The 22,890-nt window shown below is 33.1% G+C and overlaps 1 protein-coding gene across 1 annotated transcript in view; it reads right to left on the minus strand.

Annotated features, from left to right (window-relative positions):
• The window catches only part of NBEA (neurobeachin), a 609,882-nt gene that overhangs the window by 534,051 nt on the left and 52,941 nt on the right, over positions 1 to 22,890 (minus strand). The window contains exons 3-8 of the mRNA XM_024755508.1: positions 19,650 to 19,750; positions 19,313 to 19,408; positions 11,449 to 11,570; positions 9,327 to 9,453; positions 2,061 to 2,180; positions 44 to 190 (exon numbers count right to left, since the gene is read on the minus strand). Coding sequence (XP_024611276.1) covers positions 44 to 190; positions 2,061 to 2,180; positions 9,327 to 9,453; positions 11,449 to 11,570; positions 19,313 to 19,408; positions 19,650 to 19,750 — 713 coding nt within the window. The remainder of the gene's footprint in view (positions 1 to 43; positions 191 to 2,060; positions 2,181 to 9,326; positions 9,454 to 11,448; positions 11,571 to 19,312; positions 19,409 to 19,649; positions 19,751 to 22,890) is intronic.

Raw genomic sequence — 22,890 nt, forward strand, 5'->3', positions numbered from 1 at the left:
CCTAAAACTTTCCATAGAATTTATAATAAGATGGTTTTACTACCTTATATCCAGGTCCTAACTGATGAATTGCAAATATCTGTGCAGGGTTGAGGGCTTCACTGAACACATACACGGCACCAAGTTGACCACAGAATACCCTATTTGCATCAGCAGTTTCTGAAGATCCGAGAAAGCACTTGTCATAGCTCTAGTTTTAAAAAGTCATAAAAAAATCAAATGTTTTACTTTGTAATGACAAAATATTTAAGGATACCTGCCTTCATTGTCAGGAATACCATAAAGCATAACGATAATAACAGAAGAAAGCAACAATTAAGACTCTATGGAGTATTTAAATAATAAAAACCAACTAAAGATTTTTTAGGGAAAGTTAATCAGTCAAATGTTTCATATTTATGGGCAAGCAAACAAACAATAACCACCTACTCAATAATCGCCTGACCAACTTTCCAAGTTCTATGGTTAAAAGCAAAAGGGCTTATAACTATTTATTTACAAAAGTAAAATAAATTTTAAAACAGTAATTATTTGTAATTGTCCACAGATAGTCATCTGAATCAACATAATGACTATTCCAAATTTAACCATAAACACATTGGACTGAATTTTAAAAGTTCTACCTAATTTCTCCACTATGGATACATTTCTCTATTTCTCTACACTAACTTAAGGACACAAAGAAAAATCACTTCCTTCTCTTACATGAGTAGGAACTATGCAGAAGCAGATAAACAATAATCACCAAAATCTGCTGACTAAAGCAGATGGTACAGTGCTCTCCATCTGGGGAGTTCAGCACCTACGAAACCACACTTAACAAGACCCTTCCCAACTCTACTTCTTAAATCTCACCTAATACGTGGCCCCACCTAACCAGACCAGTGCAGTCACTGTTCAGTTCAGTCCTCCCAACCTCACAGGTTATTCTACACTGGAATAATGATAAGCAAGACATTATATATGTATGGAATCCCTTTCGTGCCTCAGTAAAACAACCAAAAAATTGTGAATGAGGTAGAAAGAAAGACACTCCTCATAAAATACCCAATCTTTAATTAAAAGTGTTAGGAAAAAGAACTGACTGCATAATGTACATGTATATATGTGTTATTGTCCAGGCCTCTCCATTTCTTGGAATATTATTGAAAATAAGTGAAAAATCAGTCTTTTCTCCCTTTCTCTTTTTAAATATGACTACAGAGTCATGACAGTCAACAAAACCACTCTGCAACAGAAAAGACTGTCCCCTTTGGAGGGCAAGTATGAAGCAGAATTTCATGTGAATATTCTAATTCTGAAAATAATCATTCTCATAAATATTTATTGACTGTGACCCAACTATGAGTTTCTAGGACAGAACAAGCAAACTGCTTCTGTAAAGGAACAGACAGTAAATATTTCAAACTCTGCAATCTCTAACTCGTTTCATCACAGATTCTTCTTTGATTTTTGAGTCTTTAAAAAAAACCTTAAAAAAAAGTAAAAACCAAGATAAACTTTCTACTTCTGCCTCAAAGCTTTTGCACTCACTGCTTCCACTGAATGGGGTATTTCCTCCAAATACTCACATGGCTTTCTCCCTCCACTCTTCTCACTAAGACCATCTCTGGACCATCTGGCTTCTCCCTTCCCTATACCTACACTTTTACATTTGTTCCCACTTAGTTTTTCTCCGCAGTATTTATCACCATTTATCTAGTAAATAATAGTCACATGTTATACTTATTCGTTCTGTTTAAGGTCTTGCTTTCCCATCAAAATAAGGTATAAGACACAACTTTTAATGCTTGAGATTCTGAAAAGAATAGAATACTGCGTTTATATTTTTGACCTAATACTTAATAATTTGGCCAAGCAATTTTCCTTTTTTTTGTATCATTAATCATATCTATTAGCAATTTAATTATACAAAATTAAACCAAGAGTTCACTTAATAGAAAAAAATTTCTAAGTAAAACTATTGTTTCTACCAAACTATTTTATTATTCAATTCATGCTATAAACAGTGATAGATCAAACACTCAAATACATTAAAATACAGATAAATAAAAACTTACATCATTTGTGTTAACATGCCAAGCCATATCACCATAGGACACCAGCTGTCCATTAACATAACACCGAATTTCACTGTTCCTCCATCGATTGTAAATGTGGACAATGCTGATCATGTACCACTTAAATGAAAAAAAATTTAGGATATCAATATGCAATGTTTAGTTATTACTGTTTAAAAGCAACCATAACATTTATCCCACACTACAAAAAATTGCTTGAAGGAATATTAATGATCATCCACTAGCATTTTTTCAAATTCCCTTTCCCATTTCTCATTTTACAGGTGAAAAAAATGACTCATAAAGAATAAATGTGTGATGGAGATGGAGCAAGAATGCTTTCAGCTCTGAACTGACATCCTTCCACTATACCAAGATCCAAAAATTGTGGAAATACAATTATATTTATGCTCATTCATTTAATAACATTTGCATTGTGCCAGGCGCTGCAAATACCCAGTTTTTACAGACAGACCACAGGTTCAAACTCTTCTGGAATTTATGGAGCAGTGGAAGAGCCACACATTAGACAAGTAAACAAATACAGAATTAAAAATCATGATGATTACTGTGGGGAGATAAGAACAGTGTAAACTGAGAAAGAATAACCTAGGATTCTACTTTGGATTGAATGGTCAGGAGATATCTGTCAAGGAAAAAAAATTTAACATTTATAATAAGATTTAGATCATTTCAATTCCACAATTTAGAATTATTAAATCCAGGAATAATTATATTTAACTTAATAATGTGTGACTATTAATTAAGAATCAAGGAATGAGCTTATACTCAGCTCTCATTTTATAGTTACTAGTGTCAACAAAAAGCATTTTAAAGTCTAGTTTCATATGAGATGATTTAAGTTCTATAACAATTTGTGGATCTAATCCTTGGCCTCTTTGGAGTTAATAGCCTAATGCAGATAACATAGAAATATTATTTCTAAACTACAGAAAAATACAAATGATTTATAGATATTTAAACAATTATGCTTTCATCAGTTAAGAGAGATTTAGACTAGTTTTCCCCAAAAACATAAAAATATAAAGTACAAAGTTTGTTCTTCAGATTAGTTAAAAGCACTATTCAATTTATTTCATACATATTTTGCATAATATAAAGCCATAAGAGTAATTCTTAACCACTAAAATATTAATCATTTCAATGTATCTGAAATACTTTGAACAGAATTCAATTTTATTCATTTTGATTTAGAAAATAAAAATAGTGCACTGAACAACTCACAGAAGACAGTAATACAAGCAACACTTTTCCTCAATTACATAAAAAAAAAAAGTCAGGTCAAACCACTTAACCCCTAAAACATGTCTGTTTTAAAGCTGTTTTATTCTAGATCATCCTTAATTTACTGCAAACTGAGGCTTTCACCTGACCTGAAAGCAACATATATATTGGCCCTGATTAAAATTAGAAGAAAATCTTCAAAGTTGGTCATTTAGTGACTCATGTTTCTAAATATTATAAAATTATAAAGAAACTGAGCTTAAAATAAATTTAAGAAAAATCTTATAGAAGTTTACATGTATAAGAATTAAAATTTACCTCTCTAACACTCATTGAGTTTTAAAAATTTCAACCAGAATGCTATCTGGGTAAAACAGGAGATACAATCTTTATATTTTGGAATAAAATTTTTAGAAATTTTAAATGTCTAAATACAACAGACATAAATAAATATCTATTAATAGATAGATATTGCCCAAAGACAATTTTAATATATGAAAATTATGAAAAACTGTTCCTAATACATATCTGACACCCATAAATAAGATACCACGGACTATATTTCTATTTATTTTTTATCTACTATTTCTTCATTATGGGATTTTTTCTGATAAAATTGATATTATTTACTCCTCGAAGTCGTTCATTCAAAGAATTTACTGTGGGCCTACTTCATGGCCAAGTGTCCCCCAGATCGTAGGCACATAAAGAAATGTAACATATACAGCCTAAAGGAGGTTTCATTAGAGAAACAAACATGAAAGCAACTATAAAACAATGGATAATATCTAAATTACACATATGGGAGCAAAAGAAGTAATGACTAACTGAGGGTAGGTAGAAAGGAAAGACAGAAAAGGAAGGCTAACAGAGAAGAGTTCACTAAAAGAGTAAAATAAAGCTTAAGACTCAACTTGAAGGATGAATAGAATAGTTGAGTAAACAAGGGGGAAACATTCCAGGCAGAAGAAACTTAATATGGTACATGGAGCACAGTGGTTTGACAAAACTTTTCTCGGTGTTCAGGTGTGGCAGGCAAAATAGACAAAGACCAGATCATAAAGAGACCCATAGTTCACCTTTTGTAATCGGCCTTTACTTTTTGCATAATGTGGTATAACTAAAGAATTTTGAGCAGGAAAGTGAAATGATCATCTCCATAGTTTAGGAACATAACTGGCAGCAGTAGGGAAGTGGGGCAGTTAGGCAAGTGTGGATGAAGATAAATGAAAATCACAGCAAAGATCCAGGTAAGAAAACCATAGGAGCCTACACTAAGACAAAGGCATTGGTAATTTTAAAAAGTGGGGACAGGAACTAATTAACAGAACTGACTGGAACTGCTAATATAGAAAAGGGGAGTCTAAGATGGTTTCCAATTTTTCACTTAAATGGGTAGTGGTACCATCAACTTAAGATAACTAATATAGTTATCCAGTTATTAGCCAGATAATTAAGTTTGGAGTTATAAACAGAGTTTGCTTTTGGTCATAACACTAACATTAAAGGTTAAATGGGTGAATAAATGAATACACAATTTAATGAATGAATTGATCTCAGAATGAACAATACTTATTTATAGGAAAATTAACCTTTCTATTCTCTTTCCTTAGTAAATCAAGATATACTCTACAGATAACAGACAAGTACCTTTTTAAATCAAAAGAGCCCAAGTTTTGACTTGATATTTTTTGACTAAAGGAAACAGGAGTAAACTCAGAGACTATATATGCATACTGATACTATACATGTATGTTGAGGTCTACATTTAGTTTGAAACTCAAAAATAGATCTATACAAGAAATACAACAACAGGAACAAGAAAAAAGGATGTATATTAAGAATTCATCAGAAAAATGTAATATGATATTTATACAAATATCAATTGTAGCTAACACGTATTGAGTAAATTTACTACATAGTAGGTAATGTGCTAATTGTTTACATTCACTTTCACAAGGTCAAACATCTGGTTAAGTGGTACCACTAGGAAAGCACTTTTTGATAGTCTAGCTAAACCCCTTATTAGGCAGGATAACAACTTAGCTAGGGTATACCCTGAAAAAACTAAAGAAAGGGAAAAAAATAAAAAATGGAGTTATCTCGAATAATGAAACAGTAAAATCAAATACTAATGATTTTCAAGATTTATAAAAATCTTTACAGAAGGCCTTTCAAAACCCACATCACTCCCTGATCCTGCTCCTAAGAAGATATAGAGAGAGACCTATAACAACTGGGAATGCATTTTTCAAAGGGGAAAAATGTAAAGACAGAGAGAGAGGGAGAGGGAGAGAACAAAGGGGTTAAATTGCTTTTTATTAGTTAATGGCAGTTTTATTTGACCCTTAACTTGACGCTAAGTTTTCTTATTTATACTCTTTAAACCAGTTTCTTAAACTTGTCCGATGAGAAAAATCACCTAGAGCATTTGTTAAAAACTCATATCCCTGACATGAAAATGATAATTCCACGAATCTGTATTTCTAACAAGCTTCCACTAAAATTCTAAGTAATTTGGCACATTTGGCAAAGTCTGTCTGGGTAGCATCCCAAATCTAATAAATCAGAATTTCTAGAGGAGAGGCAATGAGATTTATATGAAAAAAAGTGGGATTTGTATCAAGAAAATATAACTCCCATTCTAATGTATAAATTTATTTAGAATCATTACTTTTAAGCTATTTTCTAAGTATATATTAATGAATTATTGTTAAATTGACGTTCTTTAATAGAAATAATTATTAAACGATCCCTTACATAAGAGAAAGATTTTTATTAGACTCATGTAAAAATAAAAATATATATTTGAAAACCCCATCCAAAATAATATTTTCTTCAGTATGTGGCACAATACACATGGGATCATAAGCAAACAAGAAAACAAACAAAAAAGAAAGAAAAAGAAATGAAGCATTCTCACCACCTTATATGGGCTCATCAAATCTGTTATGGCTGTTCCTGTGGATAAGGGGTAGAGTATGCCCTGAAGAAGGTGAACAAAATCACTGCTCTATATCCAAGAAAGACCCTTGAATCTGGAAGGGGGACCAGGCCTTAAACATGTGGGAAGGAGAACTATACTTCTTATTTTTTTTATACAGCAGGTTCTTATTAGTTATCCGTCTTATACATATTAGTGTATATATGGAGAACTATACTTCTGTCCCTTGTTTTTTTAGACTCTGGACTTTCAAATGTTTCGTTACTGTGACACAAAGATGGAGTCCAGTAAACAAAAGAAAGATCTCTCTAGTAAACCCCAGCTGATAATGAGTGAATTATATCTATATATCTAATGATACAATTGCATGTTTCTCTGCATTTTCTCTTGTTATTCCTTACCTTTAAACAGACTTTTAAAAGTACATTTCAACTTGGTCTCTGAATATCCATATTCTAGCGGATATTAAGCAAAGGTATAGTTCATGTGTCTAAACATTAACAGGAGAGCAACATCCCTCTCCTTGAAGCCATCATTACTTAAGAAGCTGAATTTAGTGAAACCTTCAATCTCAGGAAACAAGATTCAAGGCTGCTAGGATCAGCTGAATCTCCCTTAAGAAAAGTCTCTCTGTATTACCAAATCTGGAGGTTTAACATTAGACTTAGAAAGGGAGTTCATCATCTATAAATCCATAGTGGAGGACAGCATACACACACATACACTAACCAGTTACTCTGAAGTTTGAATCTCTAGTCTAAAAACTGGTTCTGTTACCTAAACCAAATAAGGTTAGAGGAAGAAGGAGGAAGAAGAATAAGAAAAGAGAGAGGAGGGAGAGGAGAAGAAGGGGAAAGAAAAGGGAGATGAAAAGGATGAGCAAAAGAGGAGGAGGAGGAGGTAAAGGAGGAAAGGGAGAGAAGATGGTAGAATTATAATTAGAGTAACATAATTCCTCAGATCTACAATTAAAGTCACAAAGCTCATATAAAAGTTTGCCTTGGAATAATCTTTGAATGAATAATGATTGTTGAAATACTTTAATATTGTTTTCATAGATGTGCAGAAAATTTAAAAGATACTGCATGATTTCTGTATATTATATAGTACATTTACATATTATACACAAATTATATATAATAATATATTATAAATAAATTATATATAGTATATACCAAAATTTTAGGATCAGAATGAAGATCTAAGAATGTGGCAGTTGTTGGCATTCGAAGGAACTGTGTTTTCCATTAAACCTGTGCAAAACACTTTTTCAAAAAGCATAAAATCTCTCTTAGTGGTCATGGATATTGCTCTATTCTCTACAATTCCAAAAATTAACTTAGCTTTGCAATATGCATTATTATGCTGGAACAACAACAAAAAAGGCTAGTAAGCTTTAGATTTTAAATGTGTATAACATAGCAACAACCTAAATTACTCGGTCTTTATTGCCATGACTACTTTTCTTCTTACTGCCACATGGAAAAGGTTCTTGGGATACTTACCTACAAAGAAGCACTGACCACAACAAGGCATGCCCTTTTTCTCACTGTATCAATAGTAATACCCCATTTATTTCATACTACAGGGAAATAAACTGCTCAATATAAATTAGCTGTCCAAATAAATGTAACTTACTCCTTTAGGAAAGAAAACGGTTTTTGGTTGTTAAAGTCATATTTTACTTATTTATCTAACATATATCATTGACAGTCTACCAAGTTCAATACTCTGTATTAGGCATATGAGGAAATACAAAATTGAATCTAACACATATCTTAGTCTCAATAGTTACTGAATAATGCACATATAAATGAATAATAAAGGTTTAAAAGAAATAACAGCCATAAGAAATACTGAAATAATATGCTGAAAGAGAGATTGTATCTGCGGAGCAAAGCAAGGCAAATCAGGGACAGATTCCATGGAAATCTTATGTGAAATGGAACATAACAATGGGGTGGGATTTAAGACCTAGAGCTGAGAGTAAGGGGACAAGTAAATGTATTTCAGGCCAGAGACAGAACATTTGAAAAGGAAAAGATAAAAAAGTGAAGCATGTATATCAGCTCAGTTTTGCCAAAATAAAAGGTTTAAGTAAAAAGCTGAAAATAAAATCCAAATCATGAAAGACTAGGCTAAAATTTTTAATTTATTCTGTAGTAAGTAAGAAGTAAATGATTGGTTTGAACAGTGAAATAATATGATCAGGAATATAAATCAGGAGGAGGAAGAGGAGGAGACAGAGGATCCAAGATAAAAAGAGAGCAATATGAAGAATCTAAGCAACATGTAAAGAATTTTATAAAGGTGAAAGCTATATTTTAGCAATACTAAGTATAGGACTTGGAAATTTAACTGACTGATAGATCAAAGAGGGGCTGAAGCTGACTCAAGTCCCCACTACTATGAAGACAGTAGCCTCTTAATCAAAACAGAGGACTTGGGCTTCCCTGGTGGCGCAGTGGTTGAGAGTCCGCCTGCCGATGCAGGGGACACAGGTTCGTGCCCAGTCCGGGAAGATCCCACATGCCGCGGAGCAGCTGGGCCCGTAGAATGATATGGGACTGGGATGGCAAATTCAATGTTACACATTCTGAGGCTGCGGGGCCAGAAAGACATTCACTTGACCGTATCTCATAGGGAGATGAGAATATAAGAATAAAGCTCTGGAAATAAGAATAGAGGAGGAAAGCTATCATAAGACTGATAAAAATTCCCAAAAAAACATAAGCTTCACAAAAGCAAGGATGCTGTCTGTTTTGTTCACTGTCATATCTCCTGTGCCTACAACAGTGTCTGGCACTCAGTAAACACATATTGAATGTTCACTGAAAGAATGCCATACAACAGATCACAGCAAGAGAGAGAATGAGAGAGGTCAGGAGCCTGATCTTTTTATGTCAAAAGTCAGATATAAAAGTAGAAAGAAAATGCAGATAAGGATAAGAGGAAAGCAGTAGGAGTCACGAGAAAACCAATAAAAGAGAATATTACAGAAGTCATAATAGGTGAGTTTTAAGAGAGTGGGACTGGTGAATTGTGTCATTCTCAATAGATAATTTACTTATACCTACCTTGCGTGGTTGAAAATCATACTTCACACAGTGCTGAAAACCTTTTCCTTTGGACTTCAGTGATGTGACTATCAGGCAATTGCCAACGAAATGAGCAGAGTAACCAACTCCTTTGCTAGTACGAAAACTGCAAAGAAAACTGAGAATAGTGTAATATCCTCTGTGACAAAGAACAAGATATCTAAAGATTAGTATTATACAAATAATATAAAACATAATTATAAAAAGAAAACTTACATCCCTATAGAGTAGAAGGGGTATTACATGTACCAAATAAAGACTAAAACATGAAAAGTTTAGAACAACTAAAAGAAGGCATTTAAATTGGGAAAACAGAAGACTATAGAACCTTTTAATATTTCAATTTAAAGTATCACAAATACATAAAAACAAATTAATAGCCAACAAAAGCCTACCAAGTAGATTTCATATACCTTCAATGACCACCTGGAATTAACAAATACAGGAATCATGTACACAGTTAATGTTTTCAAAATCAACTGGCTCTTTAATTCTAGTATATCTTTGAAAATAGCTTACAACTTTACCAAAAAAAAAAAGTCATGGCCAATTTTGATAAATAACGTAGGTAATCAAGCAAAGGAATACATTTTCACTCAAAAAAAGAAACAAGATGTGACTATGAAATATAGTCATTTTCTTCTAGAAGAGCACTCCTCCAGCTGTGAATTCAATCACAATATATATTAAAAAAAAAGAACAAAACCTGTAAATGTTTTGACAAATGACAGTATTATTGAAATAAAAATATGATCTCCCAAAATGACCTTTTTTTTTAAAAAAATGTACACAACATATGATCTTATGTAAATGGTATCATATCTTGTATGGCACAGTGAGCATTTAGAGATGACTTTTTTTTGGGCTGTGTTGGGTCTTCGTTGCTGTGTGCGGGCTTTCTCTAGTTGCAGCGAGCAGGGGCTACTCTTCGTTGTGGTGCGCAGGCTCCTCGTTGCAGTGGCTTCTCTTGTTGCGGAGCACGGGCTCTAGGCACCTGGGCTTCAGTAGTTGTGGCTTGTGGGCTCTAGAGCACAGGCTCAGTAGTTGCGGCACACAGGCTTAGTTGCTCTGCGGTATATGGGATCTTCCTGGACCAGAGATGGAGCCCGTGTCCCCTGCATTGGCAGGAGGATTCTTAACCACTGCACCACCAGAGAAGCCCCCAAAATGACCTTTCTGAAGTTCATCCCCATTTATGTTTGGAAGTTCAGATGCTTGTTAAAACTCTGTCTCATTACTATCTATATATAATCTTTTGTAATAGAGTTTACAAGTTATTAATAGCTCACATTTTTCTACACTCACATTTCTGAACAGTCATTGTACAAAAAGCACTTTAAATATTATGCTACCATTAAATCCTATGTGATATATACCATTATTATCCTCATTTTACAGTTGAAGACACCAAAGCACAGAATAAACAGTAAATGGTAAAGGCAGAACTTAAACTCAGGCAATCTTATTTCAGAGCACTGCAAGTATTAAATGAGGCAATACGTGTAAGCACTTATAATGCCTAGTACATATAGTAAGATAACAAACGAAACTCTGATGTTCTTATTACTTGGCATTATTGGTAAACTAAAATCATCACGTTCTGAGTCCTTAGAGGTCAACCCATTGTTGGGTTGATGAACCCATTCTGTTAGTTATCTACCAAATAATTAATCTTATCTAATTATAACTTCTCACATGGTTACCAAAATCAATATTTTTAAAGCATACCTTAATTATGCTCACAGAACCATGTTAAGTCAAAAAGCAAAGTGAATGAAATCTGGTAGGAGTTTGTTGTTGTTTTGTTTTGTTTTTTTTTTACTAAGAACACACAATTGAACTATGCAGACTGGAGATAGGAGGTCTGTAACCCTTGACTCTTAAACTGTAATTGAGGGAAAAAATAGTGAGGCAGGTTGCCTAGAATCAACAGCAAAAAATGAATAAAATAAACTGACATAACTGTATCTTTGTAGTTTTAACATATATTTATTTATTTACTTATTCTATTTAATATGTTGCCTTGACACTTGACACTGTTCCATATTTACAAGATTGAAATGCTTAAGACAAAAGTACTAAAATTAAATATATTACTTACCAATAAAGATAAGGTTTATCCTTATCAACATTAATGTTATTTAATGGATCCATACGAAACCAAGTGTTTAGGGTGAAGCCATTCTGATAAGGCCACTTTGCAATAGGAGGCAATGCAATTGCCTACAAGGTAATGGAAAAAGATACAAAAGTATCAGTTAAAGAAAATGTAATAGTAACTAAGGTCAAGTATGGCTTCCACAGATTAAAAAACAATGAAGGTATAAATATCAAAGAATCATGGACAAATATAAAAATAGAAACTATTATCATATTAAGATAATCTATTAATATTGTTTGTTGACTCTAGAAGCATTATTTTCAAATATTCAATGAATCAAGTTTCATATCTAACTTAAGTAGTATGGTTCAGACTGTATTCCAAGAAGCCCACCTCCAAGTTCACCAATATACAGTCCCTTATACATATGCTCTAGAATTTTCAGTTTTCTATAGTTTATGTTAGGTTTTCAGTAATATTTCACTTGATTAAAGAAAGCTGAATTTTCAAATCCAAAAGCAATAGAGAAGTTAATGGAATAAATACTGAAGAAATATAAGTATTAAGAAATAATATTAATACTAAAGCAAGAGATTTATCATTCAGAAACTGAACCATTGAAATTTATGACCAAAAACGATTCAAATCCACTCACAAGTAGGAAAGGAATAATATAGTATTCAGTAGGTAATATTAATAAAAAAAAATCTAGACATTCTAAGGAAAAAATGAGAAAGTGGTATATTACTTGACTTGAAGTCAAAAACATCTGAGTGGATTTACTTATCTTTCTATGAGATATCTAAATTCCTTCACATAAAAGATAAGTACCCTTTATGATTTTTTTAAAATTTATTTATTTTATTTATTTTATTTTTGGCTGTGTTGGGTCTTCATTGCTGAGCGCAGGCTTTCTCTAGTTGCGGCGAGTGGGGGCTACTCTTGGTTGTGGTGCACGGGCTTCTCATTGCAGTGGCTTCTCTTGTTGCAGAGCACGGGCTCTAGGTGTGCGGGCTTCAGTAGTTGTGGTGCAAGGGCTCTAGAGCGCAGGCTCAGTAGTTGTGGCGCACGGGCTTAGTTGTTCTGCGGCATGTGGGATCTTCCCGGACCAGGGCTCGAACCCGTGTCCCCTGCATTGGCGGGCAGATTCTTAACCACAGCACCATGAGGGAAGCCCCCGTTTATGATTTTATAACTGATCTGTTCCTCCAAACAGATCTTTCGTATTGCTGATAATGACCTTACTCAAATATAACATATAGCTTCCATATAAAAATCCTCTGCATATAAAATAAAGTTTAAATTTCTGCAGGTTATACAAGGCTGTTCACACACACTGTGGCTCCAACAAACCCTTTCAATCTTATTCTCTTCTTGGACCTTACCCCACTTTCCAAAGTATATCTAAACACAGCAGCTGTTCCACCTGTTCTGTTACAGCTCCCCTTTTTGTACATGATGCTACTTCTGTGCAAAACACTTCCTCCAACAAGATCGCAATTACCCTCAATACCAGGCTAATATCTCCTTCTCCTGTGAAGCTTTCCTGGACTTCACCCCAGTCTACTTTCCCTTTTCATTGTTTTTCCAAAGCACTTAGTACCTAAATCTACAATAGCTTATTCTAACAAGCTGCTTTTGTGTCTACCAATGAGTTCCCAAAGAGTAAGAAATATAGTTTATACTCCCAGCATTGAGACTTAAGACATAGAAAATAATCAATATGTGATCAATGAAAAATCTCAAAGTGGCAAAGCGCCTGCTGCATAAATAAAAACAAAAGGAAAACACACACACAAAAACACATAAACACACATACCATTTCAAATGAAGACTCAAACCCTAACAATGAATAAAAATTTTCCTATACAATGTCCTCTCAGATTTTAATATTTAAGCAATTAGTCCAGGCACTTTAATTGTCAATACAGCCTTTTTTCGACTTTTTAAAAAGGGAAATATTTTACTTTGTTTTTTTGTTTGCTGGCAAAATGCAATTCTTGCCAAGTTTACTGCTGGTTAACACCTCCATAAGCTTCACTAAACTAGATTTCACTTACTATAGCTGCTTCAGAGTACCAAGGTAAACAGGAGAAATATTTATTGAGGACATTGAAAAGTAAAGTGATTCTATAGAATTATAATAATAGCTTAACAAATATATTAATTTGCTCATAATGCCTGTGGAACACAATTGGAACAGGGTCAGATTCATGGTTTCCAACCTCTGGCCACAACCAGCATACCCAAGTGCCCTTTCGTACCAGCCACGGCACTCCTTGACAGCACTATCATAGCGGCGTTAATAAGCACGCAGAGTGCAGCCCATTCCTTCTCTTTTCCCCCATTACTCCACATGCCCATGAGATCTCTTACTTCCAACCAGTGGCCCTAGCACTTTCTATATCATCAGTCTTATCATCTGGTCTACTGAGCCCTACATTGGAACTTACACGCTGCATTAAACTAAGAGATACAGGAAAGAATTTGAGACAAGCTGTTCTTCAAGTTTTCCAGAACTACACTTCCACCACAGTAGGACTGAGAGAGTCCTAAATCACATTCAGTTGCAAACACTAGTGAACCAAAATACAACAGAAAAAGAAAAAATCTCACAAAAGAAAAAGCTAATAAGCTTGAGTGATAATGAAATAATAATGGTCTTTGGTCTTGCTACAACTGGTATGAAACACCTGAGAGGCTCTAGGACTGCATTTTTCTTAGTTTCATTGTGGACTTCTAAAAATTTCATAGATAAATAAGGATCTTTATTATGGCCAATCTCTTCAACAAGATAGTTACCTCTACTCAAGGACATTCTCTTAAAATTATTTTCTTATTACATATGTATTTTAAATTTAGTATTTTTTTACTGAAGTATAGTCTTCAATATGTAACAGCTAGAAAAAATGTTTTAGGGACCTGAACTCTCCCATTTCTAGAGGGTATGTCTCAACTTCCTGCTCCTACTTACCTACCAACCAGCTCCTTCTTACAGTGCACATTGTATTCCTAGCCTTTTTCAACTGTTTAACTGATGCATACACTCTCCCTTAAGGCACAAAAGCTAACTTTGTAGAGTACTACCTTATGTGGAATCCAGGCCCATTTACTCCCCAACCGTTTGTGCCTGATCACCCATTTTCTAGACTCTTTATATTTCCTTCTAATCCCATGGCGATAATGGCATGACCTTTGGACTATCTCTATGATTTTGGATTTAAGCTGCCTTCACATTTCCTCTGTATTTCCTTCTACAATACTCTGGTATCCACAATTGGGTATCCCTCATTGTGTCCAATGAGTCCATAGGACCCTGAAATCTGTATCCCTCACTGTCTCCTGGACTAGCTGACTCCAAAATTTATATTCTTATCTGTTGCAATTTGCAAAAAAAATGATTTTGATGTTCATATAGGATGCTTTCAGTTAACTATTTCAGTGAATAGAAGAGTGTACTATTTCTTAAATTAAGCAAATTCAAGAAATAACCATAATCATGAAAAGCAAATCTAGACAGTATATCCATAAAGGTCACAGAGCACGTAAAATGCCATCCTACATCTGTCATTCACCTTTACACTAATCATTGTAGAATTCAACTAACTCTCTGTAAGTATTACCAAATTGCTCATGTAGAGGCAGCAGGCTCATAGTAAGGCATCTCCACAATATAAAATACAATTCAGAAGGCCTAGCATATATGGTTATTTTGGAGGGAAAGTAAGTTGTATCATGATTTTAATCACGCAAAGCCACTGCTATGAGCAGTGGTCCAAACAGTATGTACCCTCTTGTTACTAAGATGCCACTGGTTCATGCTCATCCAGAAGCAGATTATCAAACACACTGTAATGGTAAGGGTTTTAAAATCAGCTCCTATCTGAATTTTTCAGCAGTTCAATAGCAGAAGTAACATGTCTGAAAATTAGCCAATCCATTGTTAAATGAAACGCAGGCAAATTTTGGTTCAGGTTGTGACTCTACTTTAAGACTCTGAACAATGTTATACTGTAGAGGCTTACGTAGTTTTCTCAACTGATGTAACAACAATAATACCATTTATCTTATATAGCTTGTATGACTCAAATGAAATAATAGTTATAAATGTTCTAGTTCCTTCCCTGCTTCCTCCTCTACAAAGAATATACTCTTGATCCAAACTACCCCTTATGGAAATGACTGATGCAGGAAAAACCAGGAAAGGCAGAAGAGATAGTGTAAGTCCACCAATATCCCCTGAGCAAAAACAATTCAAACATACACTACTACTAACATATAAATAAAATTATCTCTGTGTGTGTGTATGTGTGTGTAAAATGCATTGCATGCCAATAGGTAATTGGTGACCGAATGGCTAAAAACGGATTAACTGCCATCTTACTGAGGCAATTCAGGCAATTTATTAAAACAGTTATTAATTCCGTTTTAATTAAACTTTGTTAATTCTATATATAAAAGAGCAACTTGCTTATGTTTCAGTCAAAACACTTTGCTCTTCTTCCCCATACCTTAGACTGAAATCTATCAGATGTCAGGTCAACAACAGCTCTGTAAAATGTATTAGAAATACATATGTGTATAATAGAACTATTACATATAAAATAACCCTCATCCCCTTAGGGACAGTGACAGTGTTTTCTCTGCTAAGTACCACAATATACATACATATTATATATGCTCTACACTAACAAACTGATATGTAAAATGATTTGCTTCCATCTTGAAAGTGTTTTGTTTTTTTTTTAACTTTCCTATTTTTGTTTCACAATTGGTAGAAACTAACTTAAAAGATTAGTAACAAAATAGTCAGGAAAAAATATAAAATTAGGATAATGGTTGATGAAATGGGAGATTGAAAGGACATTTAAGTACCTGTAATAACCAAAGAGCAATAAATATTTACATTATGTTTTACAACTTATATAGTGCTTAAATAGTATATTATTTCATTACAGGCTCACAATAACCCTATTCCATTATAAAATGCTAATATTTTACATGAAAGTAAGCTAAGAAACACTAAGGACTAGTCCTCTACAGTAATGAACTAGAGGATTCAGAAATCAAAACCGGTTCTTCTAGGCAAAAATTACACATACGCTCTACAATGCTACCATGTATATTAAAATCATGAAATCAAGCTTACTGAGAAAGCTAGTTGAAAAGAACAACAAAATGGATAAACTTCCAGCTAGACTGACTGGAAAAAATATAGTAACAAGAATGAAAAAGGAGGCATCACTACATATCCCATAGACATTAAAAGGATAATAGAGGATATGATTAACAACTTTATGCCAATATATTCAACAACTTAGATTAACTGGACAATTACTTGAAAGACACACACTACCAATGCTTACTCAAAACAAACAGAAAACTTCCCTATATCTACTACAGAAATTAAGTTTGTAGTTTATTATTATTATTATTATTTGTGTGTGTGTGTGTGTGTGTGTGTGTGTGTGTGTGGCCTCTCCCATTGCGGAGCACAGGCTCCGGACACGCAGGCTCAGCGGCCATGGCTTATGGGCCCAGCCGCTCCGCGGCATGTGGGATCTTCCCGGACCGGGGCACGAACCCGTGTCCCCTGCATCGGCAGGCAGACTCCCAACCACTGAGCCACCAGGGAAGCCCAAGTTTGTAGTTTAAAACCTTCCCACAAACAAAACTCCAGACCCAGATGGCTTCAATAGTGAATTCTAGCATACATTCAAGAATAAGTATTATCAATTCTACACAAACTCTTCAATAGAGAGAAACAAATACTTCCCAACTCATTTTATGAGGAATTACCCTAACATCAAAACTGGAGAAAGCTATCACAGGAAAAGAAAAATAGATCGTCAAATCACTCATAGAAATAATTGCAAAGTTTCTTAGCAATATGTTAGCAAATCAAATCCAGTGTTGTATGAAAAGGTTATTACTCTGCGATCAAGTAGTTTTTATCCCAGGAATGCAAAGGTGATTTAATACTGAAATATCAGTCACTGTAATTCATCACATTAATAAAGATTAAGAAGAAAAACTATATGATCATTTCAATAAAATCAGAAAAAGCATTTGATAAAATTCAACACTGATATTAACTTACTGATGATGAAAAAAAAAACCCAGTAAATAGGAATAGAAAAGAATTTCCTCAGTCTGATAAAGGATATATCTTAAAACCTAACGTTAATAGTATACTTAATGGTGAAATACTTAATGCTCTCCCCAAGACTGAGAATAAGTCAAGACTGTTATGATTACTAATTGAAGGTCCTAGCCAGTGCAATAAGGTACAAAATGAAATAAAAAGGCATCTACTAAAAAAACCTGCTAGGACAAGTGAGTTTAGCAAGGTCTCAGGATATAAGGTCAACATACAAAAAGCTCTGCATTTTTATATACTAGCATAAAGCAATATGGAATATTTGTGAATTAATTTAACAAAAGATGTTTAAAACTGGCATGCTGAAAACTGCAAAACACTGAAACATCAAAGAAAATGAAAAAAAGGGAGAGATATATTGTGTCCCATGAATTGGAGTACTCAGAACTAGATCCACACAACACAGCCAGATAGTTTTCAAGAAAGGTGCCAACACAATCCAATGTGAAAAGAACTGTCTCTTCAACAAATGGCTTTGAAACAATTTGATAGTCATATGTTAAACAAACAAAACTTAACCTCCAACCTTCCCTCACATCATATTTTAAAAATTTATACAAAAGAGATCACAGACCTAAACATAAGAGGTAAAACAACACAACTTTCAGTAGAATGCATAAGAGAAAAAAATCCTGTGACCTTGGTTTATACCGATTTCTTAGATTATAAAATCATGTGTCATAAAAGAAAGAAAATTTTAATTGAACTCCATCAAAATTAAAATCTTTTGTACTTCAAGAAATATTGTTAAGAAAATAAGAAGACAAGCATCAGACTGGGAGAAATGTGTGACAAACACATTTCCAAATTAACTTACACCCCAAATATATAATGAACTCTTAAGATAACGACAAATAATCACATTTTTTTAAGTGAACAGAACATTTGAACACAAACATCACAAAAGATTTAAGAATGGCTAATAAACACATGAAAAATGTTCAACATCAGTCATAAGGGCAATACAAAATTAAAACTACAGTGAGGTGCCATTACATAACCATTTACATGCTTCAAATTAAAAAGACACAATGTCCAGGATGCAGATCAACTGGGATTTTCATACACTGCTGATGGGGATGCAAAATCTTCCACTACAGAAAAAGCAATTTGCATGTTTATCATGAAATGAAATACATACTTAACATAAAAACTAGCAATCTCACTCTTTCGTATTTACTCAAGAGATAAAAATACATACCTGCAGAAGACCTTTATTCAAGACCTAGCAGTTTTATTTACAATAACCAAAAACTGAAAACCCAAAGTCCATCAACTAGTGAATGGATAAACTGCGGTATATCCATAAAATGTAATACTACTCAGAATAAAAAGGAATAGAATTACTGATAAACTACAACATGGATAATCTCAAAAGCATTATGGTAAGTAAAAGAAGCCTGGCAGAAAAGACTACATACTATATGATTTTATTTATATGAAAAGATAGAATTATACAAACACAAAATAAATCAAAGGTTGCAAGGGACAGCCTAGGGAGAGGGAACAGGCTTCAAAGAGACACAAGGGAATTTTGGTGGGTGACAGAATTGTTCTAAATCATGACTGTCGTGATGGTTACAGGACTATTCAAAACTCAACAAACTGTACTTTTTAAATTGGGGAATTTTACTGTATGTAAATTATACCTTCACAGAGTTGATTTAAAAGAAATAAAAACAAGCATATGTATTTAAAACTTACCGCAGCACTACAACCGGGGAAATTGAAAAAAGTATCAGGACCATGTCTTTGTGGCATCTGATTAAGAACTGATAATAATTTTACTGCATGTCTTGGCTAAGGAAACAAGAAAAAGAAATGTCACTGTACAAATTTAACAAAAATACCTAATATATCACCTTAACCACCAGAATGTTTTCTAACTTGAAAGAAAATTAATTTTAAATAATTTAATAAACTCTTTAAGAGGAACAATTTCCGTTACAAATTCAAGTTTATAGCTCTCTAGAGACGAACTGTTGAACATTAAGTATTAATGCACTGATATTGAATACTTTTCCCTCTGACCACGGCTTACCCAGATTCCACTTTCTCCTCGAAGCATGCTGAACAAAAGCTTCAACTCCTTGACAGTGATGCTGTAGCTGGCAAGAACCCCCAACATATCAACTAGAAGATCTTCAAAGGAAAATAAAGTTATTCTGAACTCTAGTCATGAGCTGCCATCTGTCAAGGTAAATATACTTTTTGAAAGAGCAAAAGTTATCTTGTCATTTCTACATATATATGGATATGTATTATAGCTAAATGCCCTCATGAATAGCCGTTCTAATTAACAATTTTTAACTCATCAGATAAGCAAAAAATATTTGAATTTTAGGATTTTCTCCCCATCAGAATTACCATTTCAATTAAGTTCTCTTTGAAAAATTATATAAAATGGATTTTATAAATTCTCAGAATACACACACATACGCGCGCACACACACACACACACACACACACACAAATCTGCTATATGCTGGGGAAAGTAGGCAAAAAACTGCAATGGTACAATGATTTAACATTGTAAATTTGTTATTTTCAAATGAAAAAGTGATGGTTAACCACATTTTCTTTTAGAATTATCTACTCTTAATAAAGTACATTCTTGAAATAGTCCTTGGCCCATTAACAACAATTTGGGGCACTCACTCCTTGCCTGGCATTATTCCAAGTGGTTTACATGCATTAACTTCACAAATCCTCCTAACAAGCCTATGAGGTAAGTATTATTATTATCCCCTTCTAAAAATGAGGAAAGTGAAGCATAGATAACTTAATCACACTGCCCAACAACGCACTCTACTATGTGGTAGTCAAAATTCAAACCTAGGCAGTATGGCTCCAGCGCCCTCACTCTTACTTACTAGTCTCTAAATAGAAGTACCATTTGAACATCTGACTAGTGATATCCATTATGATAATGTGTTTATGTTCATATAAGAGACACACCAGCTCACCAGATAATAAGAAAAAATTATACATTTAATCCCTTGTCTCTGATTACTTTCTCATCTCTAGACATTGTAATAGTACCTCTATCAATCATTTTTTGCAAGAAATTAAACATCTAAATACTTATACTTCATTTTCTCAATTTCTAAAGCACATCCTAAGAATTAAAGATACTACGCAAGTTATTACAATAAATATACATTATAAACAATTTATCATCAATTAATAAAATAGGTTAGGTTAGGATAAGTTGAAATAATTATTGACATGTACTATACATTATCCAATATCATAGATTAGTTAGTTGAACTTTGAGACTTTAAAAATATTTATTATGTATTTCAAATTAGAAATTTAATATGGTTATTTTCATCAGTAAAGAACTGACTTATTCTTACTTAACACCATTATAAGTAAGCAATCTCTACGATAAACCTGTGACTGGATATTTTAAAGAGATATCTTTTAATGAAAGAACATTCATCATTCAAGTAATGAAAATGTTCATAGTTACTACATATTAGTCAGAATATCTGCTTCTAAGAAAAAATTCTAGATAAAAACCAAGCACTTTAAAATCCTAAGTTAATATAAAGCATTTTTAAGCAATTAGCTGCAATGACAAAACCTTCATAGAAGATTTCTTAAAGGTATGCCTACAAATACTATTTTAAAAGAATTATATTTCCAAACCTTTATCTCATCTCCTATGTATGTCACAAAAAGTGACCTATTACATTTGTATTTAATTACATAATTATTAAGATTTCTTATTTATTATACAGATAAGATAGCCAAGCACCTCAGTTTTTAATTTTATTATAAAATTTTAAAAGGTCTATAAAAAAGGTCTTTTCTGTACCAGATTTTTAAAGGAGAAAAAATACTAAGACTATGAAATTCTCTTATCAATTTACTATAGATGTTTAACCACCTTCTAATATGATATCTTCATATTATTAAATGAAAAAAACTTTGAACTTAGCATGCTACAAAATACTCAAGAGTGAAAACTTAGCAGTGTTTTGGTGGTTACTGGTGCTTCATTAGTATGTCATCTAAATTTTAATTTCTCTATGGAAAAGTAAGGTAGAGGTATTTTTCTAACACTTATTCATCACTTAAATAACAAAAAGTGAAAAATTTGTGTTATCCACATTATCATTAATGAGAATAAAGGATAAGGGAATTAAGAAGCTTTGTATAACAGAAAATGTGAAAAGCTCTGTGGTACTATCATGCTTACTATCAGCTTACTTCTCAGTGCTCATGAATTATGTACAGTAAGCTAGTATGTTCGTAATTGTGGCTCATTTTCTAAAGTGCATTCTATAAAGTGCACTTTATTTACAAAAAAAGAAAGAAAGAAAAGAAAAAGAATTTTAAGGGCTTAAATCCAGATATGAGGATTCAAAGATCACATGATGTTCTATACAACATGTGTACATATAAGTTTATACATATAAATTCCTGTTAATGCTAAAATTTGCAGATGGTACCATATTTTCATCAAAAAGATGTTTTAATTTTGATTCTCATTTTTCATGAAGTTAGCCATTAGTAACCAATATAGAGAACAGTACATCATTCTAAATAGAGATAGATGCCACCTCAAAAGCAATTAGAAATGATTTTAATATACTCTATAAGAAAAACAAAAATTTCAAAATATTGCTTAAATTTAAAAAGCACTGATCTTTATTCTTCATTCTATTTTTTCTTGTTTAATGTTTTGTTCTACTGATATTAAAATTAATTATGCATAGATCAAAATATTATAGAGGATTTTCTGGTGTTGAACTATTTTTAAGGATCAGATATTGATCATATATTGTGAGGAATTATACTAGCACTTTTAGAATTATGAAACCTTTTCATGTCAGAAGAAAGTTATATGGAAGATTCATGGCTTAAGAGAATCAACATTTCAAACTCCTTATTTTCTGGGAATAACTGTTGCTCTGCGACCATCTTTCAAAACATTTCTGCTGAAGTGCATCTAACTACAGAGGAGAATGGACTTGCAGGTGGGTAAAGGATTGACCGTGAAGAATTACAGATATGAAAATTATTATTTGAAATAACACATAACAAACACCAAATTATTATTTTTATCTTGAAATTTCATGCAAATAGTATGTTCTAATTAACAATATATCTGCATTTATTTTAACACAAAAGTTCCTCCAAAAAAATATCAAAGTAAAATCGACACTTCCAAAAACTACAGCCTGCTTGTCCGAAGGCTTTTAGCACCTCCTGTCATAGTACCATATATGTCAGATTGGAGAACATGGCGTTCACAGAACTTTTAATAAAGT

This window comes from Neophocaena asiaeorientalis, unplaced genomic scaffold (genome assembly GCF_003031525.2).
Source record: "Neophocaena asiaeorientalis asiaeorientalis breed wild unplaced genomic scaffold, Neophocaena_asiaeorientalis_V1.1 scaffold59, whole genome shotgun sequence".
NCBI lineage: Eukaryota > Metazoa > Chordata > Mammalia > Artiodactyla > Phocoenidae > Neophocaena > Neophocaena asiaeorientalis.